This window comes from Panthera onca, chromosome C1 (genome assembly GCF_046562875.1).
Source record: "Panthera onca isolate mPanOnc1 chromosome C1, mPanOnc1 haplotype 2, whole genome shotgun sequence".
NCBI lineage: Eukaryota > Metazoa > Chordata > Mammalia > Carnivora > Felidae > Panthera > Panthera onca.
Window position 1 is genome coordinate 35,013,323 of NC_138346.1, and position 10,364 is coordinate 35,023,686.

The window sequence follows — 10,364 nt, forward strand, 5'->3', positions numbered from 1 at the left end:
TGACAGCTCCATCCTCCAAATTCTTCCTTCATTAACCTTTATGATACTATTTACTTCTCTGACTTTCCTGATGCCTTGAGCAATATCCTAAATTTCACTCCCTCCCCTTTTTTTGTCTTCTTTGCCTTTTACGATAATCAGGGTTTTCTATCTTGCCTCTTAATGCCTGGTAAGAACTGTGTGTGTGTGTGTGTGTGTGTGTGTGTGTGTGTGTGTGTGCGCGCGCGCGCACGCGCGCCAGCTCTACTTCTACCTTGCAATGCAACATGCACAGATTTACCTCCAACCCAATATGCATCTTGCACTATTTCCTGTACCTTATTAAAACTCCTTTCTTTATGATGTGATTTGAGCACTAACCCTTCCAGTTAAGTGTCTAACCACCCAGTCCCCACTGATTTTCAACCAATTTCCTTAAAACTTTAATAATATGTTGCCTATTTTTGAGAGACTGCTGTCTTCTCAAATATATTACATACTGCTATGCAGTAGTTACCCTTGTCCTATACTACTTTGATACTTTTTAATTCACAGGCATTTTGTGTTGTAAGGACTTTACAAATACTCCTTGTAAATAATAATTGAGTTGTCTTTCCTTTTAGATTCTTCTTTAGAACTCTTCCTTCTTATCCACAATTTGGATAGCCAAATGTTGAGAGGAGACAAAAGCCAGCAAATTATTGGACAGTTGTCATCTTTACATAATATATACCTTATAGCATCTATTGATCACCTCAATGCTCCTCTCAGTAAGTCTTCCCTTCTCTTTCTTGAGATACCAGTCTTAAAAAATTTTTTACTATTGTAAGTCAACATTTTTATTGTTTTTTTAGTACACTTTTTTTGTTGCATGCTTAAAGACATGGGTTGCTAAAAATAAAAGTGTCCTCAATCTGATTTAGAGCATAATTCTTGGAGATAAAATTCAGATTCTAAAGGGGGTATTCATTTCATGAAGGGGGAGAGGCCCAACTATTATATTGGTCTTTTTCTACTCTTTGTAAGTATTGCAACATTGATTTTATGCATTTAATTCAGAGACTTTGTGATGATCCTATAGGAAAAAAAATGTTTAAAACACAAAAAGAACAGTGTTATTAAATTTTTTCAAAAGAATGCCTTGGTGTAGCACTAATATATTTTACTTGTATTCAGCATACAAATAAAGATTCAGATATAGATGTTGACTGACAATGAAATTAGATTGTGAGGTACTGATTTGGATGGAAAAATGGCAAAAATGAAAATTTTTAGGATTCATTTATTTCAATGCTTTCTCATTCTTTCCACTTCCTAGAGTGGAATCTAGTAACATGACAGTATGACAATAATTAATAACTCTTGTTTTCTTTAATTATATGCCGTAGTGTGGGATCATGCAAAGCAGAGTCTTTATAACTGGCTCTGGTATGAAACTACTACATATAGTCCTTATACTGAAGAAACTTCCTATGAGAATTCTCTTCTGGTTAAACAATCTGGATCATTACCACTGAGTTCTCTAACTCATGTCTTACGAAGCCTTACCCCTAATGCAAGGTAAGAATGAAAACTACAGTTTCTTTCTTTTTTTTTTTTTATTTATTTATTATTGAAAGAGCGTGAGCAGGGGAGGGGCAGAGAGAGAGAGACATAGAGTCTGAAGTAGGCTCCAGGCTCTGAGCTGTCAGCACAGAGCCTGATGTGGGGCTTGAACTCACAAACCACGAGATCATGACCTGAGCCAAAGTCAGATGCCTAACCAACTGAGCCACTCAGGCGCCCCTGCAGTTTCTTTTTAAAAACTCCATACGTTTTAAGACATGCAGTAGTAGGTTTTAATGGTAATAATAAAGTCTCTACTTAGTTTGAAGGATTAAGAGAAATAGTAAAAACTAGTTGGCAGTACTGGGTTATGCAATAGGCGGACTCCTCAAACAGTAGTGTCAATATTTCTTTTTCTGAATTTTTATATTTCTAAATTTTTTTTTGAGAGACAGAGAGGGCACAAGTCAGCGAGGGGCAGAGAGAAAGTGAGAGAGAGGGGGATAGAGAAGCAGGGCTCACCCAAAGTGTGGCTAGAACTCATGAACCGTGAGATCATGACCTGAGCCACCCAGGCACCCCATTAATTATTATATCTCAAGATAGTGGTCACTGGAGGAAAAAGAATTTTGATTTTACTTAAATCTGAGGGTTATTTTTAATTATATACTGAACATTCTGATTCAAACATGGGGCCCTTCACATGAAATAACTCATTTGATCCTCACAGCTACTCTAAGGTAGATAGCAATGGGCAGAGATTTTGATCCACATCTGCTGGGCTCCAAAGCTCTTGCCCTTAAAGATCTTTGTATAATGTCTCTAGTGGAGCCCTTTCAGCAGCCCCACCAAGAGGTGTATCTGAATTAAGAAATGCTAAGAAAAGCTGGATATGGCATAAACTGGCAAAACATAAAGGGCATGATAACTTACTGAAAAAGGCTTTTAGTACCAGGTCCCCCCCCCCGCCAAAAGAATAGAATTCTAGAGCAATTTTTAACAAGATGAAGTGTTTGAAAACAATAAACCCTGTTAAAAATAATTAAGATTTGAAAAGATGAAAAATAGTGTGTTCTTGGATGAGTGGACTGAACATTATAGAGGTAGCAAGTGAGAATGTATTGGACCTATAAATTAATCCAAACATCGATTTTTCTTGTGTTTTAAATTTGACACAAAAATGCAAAGTTTCTTAAAGCAGATGAGACTAGCAAGGTCTTTTTTTTCTCCCAAGAGCAATGGACACATCTAGTCAGGATGGTACAATAGTTTTCACACTTTTAATTCATCCCCTTTTGTTCCAAACACATAGCATTAATAGATAAAATATAAAAGGACCAAAGGAAAAACAAAAAGATTATAGCCTGACTGAAAATATGAACATCTCAATGAAGCAATCATAGAGCAGTGAGAGAATGGAAGCCACAGCCCAGCTGTGTTCTGGATGTAAGAGCAGCAAAGGCAGTTGGGAGTCTGACTTATGTGGGGTAACAGTAGTAGGACAATACCACATACTGTCCAAACCCAGACATTTCTGTTGAGGACAAATGCTAAACCAGACAGGATGGTAGATATGAAAAAAAGCATGTAAAACAATACTTTATAGCAATGTAATACTTTATGTATTATGTAGTATTGTAATACTCTATGCATATGTCATTATGGTTAAATTTCAAAATGTGCACAGAAATGAAAAATACCTAATTCAGGATAGTACACACTGTATAAAAGAAGGGAGGGGAATAACTAGGGGATGGGATAGGCAAAAACTTTCAAATCTTTTCATTCTAGAAAAATTTTTCCCATTTATTTTTCTTTTATGTGTTTGCTTTTTTAAAAACTTTTGGAGTATTCACAGAAGGCTATAAAGAAATGTCCAGGAAAGTCCTGAGTACCCCTTTCCCAAATACCTCCCATCACAGTGCAGTATTAAACCAAAACCAGATTGGTACAATCCATAGAGCTTATTCAGATTTCACCGTGGACATGTGCACTCATTTGTGTGTGTGCAAGTGTATGCTCATAGCCCTTGCAGTTTAGTCACATGCGGAGCCTTACATCCCTATAACCACCACAGTCAAGATACTCAGCTGTATCGGTACCACAAGACTCCCTCATGTTAGCCCTCAATTACGGATTTTAATTAATTTTGTTACTCTGTAAAGCTGCTTTGTAGACCTGAAGATTAGTATTGTATTAGTATTGAAATATGCATTAAATCGGTATCTAATCAAAATTTCTATTAAATTGCAATAGAAAAAGGTTTCAATCTTCTTATGTTTACTGTTAATGGACTATTGCAAGTTGCTGTGTATGAAGGTGGGAATCCATACAATATAAGTACAACGTTAAATAGGACTCTGCTCTAATGCAAGCAGTTTTTAGTTTGGCATACTTAAATGTCTATGTATTAGCCTCCAACGCTTTTTTTTTTTTTTTTTTTGAGAGAGAGAGAGTGCGAGTGGGGGAGGAACAGAGAGAGAGGGAGGGAGACACAGAATCCGAAGCAGGCTCCAGGCTCCAAGCTGTCAGCACAGAGTCCAATATGGGGCTCAAACCCATGAGCCGTGAGATCATGACCTGAGCCAAAGTCGGACGCTTAACCGACTGAGCTCACCCAGGTGTCCCCGATGCTTTTTTTTTGTAACTATGAAATTTTGTTTCATTCTGCAAACTCCTATATCATTTAGTGTTTACTTGGTGTGAATGTGATAAAAAAATCTTAATCAACATTTAGCTGTGTAGTCAGTGGCAGTATCTAGTTCTAACATGGTCAGATGATCCAGAAACACTTATGTGATTATTTTCTAGATCATCTTAAAAATTAAAATGTAAAGATTTAAAATTTTTGCCACACCCAAGGACTCCTGAAAATCTCAGGGTGTGTAACATGCTTCCAGCCCCATAATTCGACTTTGTGCAGTCTCCTGTAGAAATTGAGATGAAAGAATATGTACAACTTAATGTGGAGTTATTTTTAATAAAATTGGAAGTAAACATCCAAAACAGGTAGGGCAATGGTAACTGTGTGGTACACGATATGACAGCTGAGAAGCCATTAAAAATTTAGGAAGACTTTTTAATGATATGGGAAAATCAGTTAAGTGAAAAGGTGAGATATAAAATGGTATATACTATATATAAATGCATGAATTTGTGTTTCCACCCTGCTTTATTCCACAAAGATTTGAGAAGGCAGCATACATAAATATGATTTCCACATCAAATGTTTGTGGTTGTTATTTTAGGGTTATGGGATTAATATTCTCTTTACATTTTATTATATATTCAAAATTTTCTAACCTGAACCAACCTGTAGCCTTAAAGAAAACTCCTAGATTTTCCTTAAAAGTCTATAAAAAAGCTTCTCTTTTTTAAGTAGGCCAGGTTCCTTGGAGAAAAGAACAGAAGAGAGTATGTATAAGCCAAGTATTTCAAATTATCTTTGTGTATTTTACTGTTACCTTTTGATGTTAACGTTCTGGATTTGATTTTTTTTTTTTTTCCTTAGGGGGATCTTCAGGCTACTAATAAAGTATCAACTGGATAACCAGGATAACCCTTCTTACATTGGTATCCAATAATTATAATATTAAATTGTTTGAGTTTGTTTCACCCCATAAATTCCTTTTTCTGGAATCTAATAATAGCACTGCAGTGTTTCAAAGGAGCAAATAAATGGTTTGGTCTGTGATCAGTTTGTCTGCCACATAGCACATTTTCAAGAAGCCCCACAGATAACACTGCTTAACGCACTGTTTGCCAATGCACATTGAAAGACCCCATCTGGCCGCCTTTTTTTTTTTCTTTTTAATGTTTTATTTATTTTTGAAAGAGAGAGAGAGCAGGGGAGGGGCAGAGAGAGGAAGACAGAGAATCCCAAGCGAGCTTCATACTCCCCGTCAGTGCAGAGCCCACGAGCCTCAAACTCACAAACTCTGAGATCGTGACCTGAGCCAAATTTGGGCACTTAACCAACTGAGCCACCCAGGTGCCCCATTTCCGGCCTATTTTTAAATTTCCTATGGTAGTAACTGTGGACATGTGTCTACAGATAACATATTTCATATGCTGGGCATCTTAGCAGATTTTCTTCCCCTTGGGTAAAACCATTAACTTAGATAAATATTTTAATAACCGTTCAGCTCTCCTGACTTACTAGTTCCTTCTTTAAAAGTCAGCGTTATTCATGCTGTTTAAAGCTGCCCACAGAGTTAGGTTTTACTTGGTCAGTTGACTACTTTCAACCAATCAGTTCCCTTTAAAAATAGATATATCTAGGGGTGCCTCGGTGGCTCAGTCAGTTAAGCGTCTGACTTCGGCTCAGGTCATGATCTCACAGCTTGTGGGTTCGAGCCCCGCGTCGGGCTCTGTGCTGACAGCTCAGAGCCTGGAGCCTGCTTCGGATTCTGTGTCTCCCTCTCTCTCTCTCTGCCCCTCCCCCACTCACACTCTGTCTCTCTCTCTCAAAAAATAAAACATTAAAAAAAAAAATTTTTTTTTTAAATAGATATATCTAAGTCATGGTGTATAATAATTAAGTTTTCTCTAGTTTGTTTCTTCCAGAGGTACTTAAAACTGACTACTTTGGTATACTGTGGCAATAGCACTTTTTTTCTGTGTTCTTTGGAATGGGTAACCATATATGGGGTGATGTCTTAAATGCTAACTTATGTTCACATCTCCTTTTGAACTCTCTAGGACTTTCTTTTCAAGATTTTTACCAACAGTGTCGAGAGGCATTCCTGGTCAATAGTGATCTGACACTTCGGGCCCAGCTAACTGAATTTAGGGACCACAAGCTTATAAGAACAAAGAAGGTGAGACTGCTGTTACAGATTATATGCCAGGAATACCTTATCTCTTGTTTAGTTAAGGACAAGTATGCCTTTGAGTCGACTTTAGGAAACAAGTAGAGGTTCCATGACGGGTCCCAAGGATCCATTTAGGCCATGTACCATTTAAGTTCTATAGATTAAGTTCTATAGAAAGAAGTACTCAGCTTCAGAGCAGAAAACTTAGCCAGGGTAACAGACCATTAGAAATATAAGTCAAATAATTGTATTCCCTTTTCCCTCTTTTTCTTCTACCACATCACCAATTGAGTCTACATGGAGCACTAACTACATATCAGATATTGCACTAAGTATTAGGATACAATAGTAAGCAAAAACCGAATTTCTTTTCTGATGGAGCTTAAAGTCTAATGGAGGAGATGGGCATTTGTCAAATAATCACACACATGTCAATTTTTAATTGTGGTTAAGTCCTATGATCAGAAGGGTACATGGTTCTGAAAGAGCGTAATATGTGAATCCGACCTAATTATGGTTATCAGACCACTGAGCTGAGATCTCAAGGAATATTGGGAGATAACTGGTCAGAGAAAAACAAGGCCAGCATGGCACAGAATGAGAGGCTGAAAAGACAATGGTATACTGCTTTTAGGCCACGGAAAAGATTCTAATCTTCATTTGAAGATTAAGGGAAGTCATTAAAAAAAATTGTTCTGACTCTGGTTATGCAAAGTGGAATGGGGCAGGGTGAGGTGGGAATTGCTAAAAGTCAATTCCCAGAGACCAGTTAGGAAACTGTTAGTAGTCTGGGTGAGATGATGGTAACTTGACTAGGATGAAGAGAGAAAAGGGGTTGGAATCCAGATATACTTAGGAGGTAGAACTGACAAGAATTGATAATAGGTTGGATGTGAGAGCCAAGGTAAAGTGTAAAGAATGATTTCTGGTACCTGGCGTGCATAACCAGAGAGGTGGTAAGATCACTGGATGAGAAACATTTTTGGGTAGACAGATCATAAGTTTGTGATTGCAGTACATCTGAACTTACTCTTTGAGATTCTTTCGAGATTTGCAAATGGAGATGTCAGCTAGGCAACTGGATATCCTGGGACAAGAAACCAGAGCAAAGATTGGGCTAGAGATAGAAGACTGATCCTTGCATATTTAGGTTGTAATGGAAACCAGCCATTGGTAGGACTATCATGAGAGAGGACATACAGTGAGATTAGGAGGCCAGGAACTAAGCCCAGAAGTGCGACATTTAATGGCTAAGTAGAAGATAAGCTTGTAGAGGTGGGAATAATAGCCAGACAGCCAGGAAGAAAAACAGGATATGATGTCACAGAAGCCAAGAGAGGCATGTTTTAAGAACAGTCAGCAGTGCCAGGTTCTGCAGACAGGCCAAAAAGATGAAAACCGACAATCTGTATTGGACTTAGGAATAAGGAATTCCTTGGTGGTCCAAGCAAAAGTTCTTTTGATGACATATAATGGTGGTAGTAGCTAGGTTGGACTGGGTTGAGTGAAAGGTGAAGAAGTGGAGACCACCAAATATTGATGACTCTTCTGGAAAGGTACAGAGGTTGGGTGATAGAAATGAGAGTCTAGTGAGGGTTATTTTAAAAAGGTGAGATACCTGGGGGACACCTGGCTGGCACAGTCAGTAGAGCATGGAACTCTTGATCTCAGAGTCATGAGTTCAAGCTCCACGTTGGGTGTAGAGATTACTTTTTTAAAAAGGGGATTAGGGGAGATACCTGGATAAAAGAACCAAGAAATCAGTATGTAAAATTCTAGAAAGACCAGGAGGGTAAAGAAATCTAGTTACTCTCCAGTCTTTTCCACGATGAAGTGGTTTAACTATGAATTCAGTGTATTTAAATATATATGCCTGCCCTTTTGCCTTAATCTTTACATTTCCATATTTATGTAAAATATTAAATCTATTTTTCTGTTTAACCTACAACAAGATTCACATATATCTTTACAAATGACTAACATCCAGGGTATTCTCACATCTTTTAGGGAACTGATGGAGTAGAATATTTGTTAATTCCTGTGGACAATGGAACATTGACTGATTTCCTGGAAAAGGAAGAAGAAGAGTCTTGAAGCTGCCCTTTACTCTTCTTCTGTAGAAGGGTTGTTGGACCCCAGCTGCCACTCCTCTAAAGTGTTGTGTTTACATCTAACATTAGACTCTTTTTTCCAGTGTATAAGACTTAAAATTAGGAGGGGGAATGTCATCGATTAGAACCTTGATTAGCCTGGCTGGTGTACCATCTCTAGTACTATGCAGTGGTCCTCAAGTAGGAGAAAACGTGCCTTTCATTCATTACCTCTCTGGAGACTTCATGCTGGAATGAACAGTGTGCTCAGGGACTATTTGGAGCTGGTTGTTTTTGAATTCTTTTATACTAGAGATGATACTATTCCTAATTTTTTGAGGGCCTTTTAAACACCCCCCAGAGCTGTTTGCAAATGTGTTTATTCTAGAGTATGGAAGTACATCTAGAGTATGGAAGTACAAAAACATTGGCATCACATAAATCTACTTTATTTGCTGTTCTGTCAGAGCTGATGAGTATAAAGGAGAAGGCAGATCATCTTCCTGCTCTTGAAAGGCTTAACAAAAGGTGTGTAAGACTGGGGAAGAGTAGGTGATGTAGCTTTCTCCTTTTGGATTTAGATTACATGCTGGTGGGGGTAGGGAGGAAGAGGGCATGACACTATTTCTTTGGGACAGTGGGAAAAGCATAATGAGTATATAAGATGTGTACCCACCTTAGAAAGCACATGAACAATAATTATGGTACTTGGAAAAATTAATATCTGTGCCATCATCCTCATGACACGAGTGAGAAGCCAGGCTACAGAAACACAATCCTGAATTACATTTTAGTCATTGTTTTCAAGAAAACAGAAAATAAAAATTCAGTTATTCTTCTGTTGACATTTTTTCTTCAGTAACATGCAAGTGAGTAGCATATAAATGGCTGCTTTAATCTTGATTTCTCTATCAAGTAGACCTAAAACTCACTGTAAGACGTTTCAGTTTTTTTCTTAAAGTAATAATTTCAAGCCTTCGAAATATTTACACAAGTCTTTTTCCTTAGGAAAGAGAAAAAGGCTAACCTTGGCCACTGGTCGGCTTGTAGTCTTCACATACTCCCTTAAAATTATTTCATACTTGGAAAAAAATTCTTCATTGTAATAAGATAGGAGTGAAAAATGCTGATGCAGTACATACTTTAACTTGTAAACCCCTTTCATGAAAATATTTCCCTAAATGCTCAGAGTTGGAAGTCATTTATTTGTGCCATATAATTAATTTTGTTAAATCCACATATGAGTTTAGTCTTAAATATAATCAAAATATTTAAACAAATCTGTACATGAATTTGATTCTAAAAATTTTTGTCACCGAAGGATATTCAATGAAAAGTGAGTTTTCCTTCCAGTCCCTATGCCAACCAGTGATAGGAGTTTATTCCTCCAGAGATATTCTATGCACATGGAAGAATATGTCTATATCTCCTTTTAAAAACACAAATGGTAGCATATGATTCGTACTGGTTTGCACCTTGCTTTTTTTGCTTAATGTCTAGTTTATAACTTATAGTATTATAAAGTATATAAAATCTTTAATGACCTAATATGCAAGTTTTGCATTTGCCCTTAAATATCTACTGGTTTATTTTTATAGTTTTTGTGTCCATACTACTTGCAAGCAGTTATGTGTCAATAGTCTATTAATAAATAAAAAGCCAATTTGGATAGAATCATTTTTTTTAGTACTGATTTTTTACTAAAAATAATTAGAAGTCCTTCAAATATTTTATAAGTGCATCTTACAGATCTGATGAAGATCTTAGCAGAATTATTCTACACTCTTCATTTACTTGTTTCAGTATCGATGTTCCTTATACTGTCAGTGAAGAGCTTGACTGCTAAGGCTCCAACTTCTGTTGTTACTTGCTTCTGACAAGAAATAACAGACCTGAAAAACTTGATTTTTTCTGGCTGCTCTTAATAAAATGGCCA

At 37.1% G+C, this 10,364-nt stretch overlaps 1 protein-coding gene across 4 annotated transcripts in view; it reads left to right on the plus strand.

The window, feature by feature from the left end:
• The window catches only part of ORC2 (origin recognition complex subunit 2), a 42,198-nt gene extending 33,368 nt beyond the window's left edge, over positions 1-8,830 (plus strand). For all 4 annotated transcript variants that reach the window (XM_060622912.3, XM_060622911.3, XM_060622910.3 and 1 more), the window contains exons 14-18: positions 603-749; positions 1,368-1,539; positions 5,036-5,097; positions 6,226-6,344; positions 8,346-8,830. In XM_060622912.3, coding sequence (XP_060478895.1) covers positions 603-749; positions 1,368-1,539; positions 5,036-5,097; positions 6,226-6,344; positions 8,346-8,432 — 587 coding nt within the window. In that variant the 3' untranslated portion in view covers positions 8,433-8,830. The remainder of the gene's footprint in view (positions 1-602; positions 750-1,367; positions 1,540-5,035; positions 5,098-6,225; positions 6,345-8,345) is intronic.
• The last annotated feature ends 1,534 nt before the right edge of the window (positions 8,831-10,364 follow it).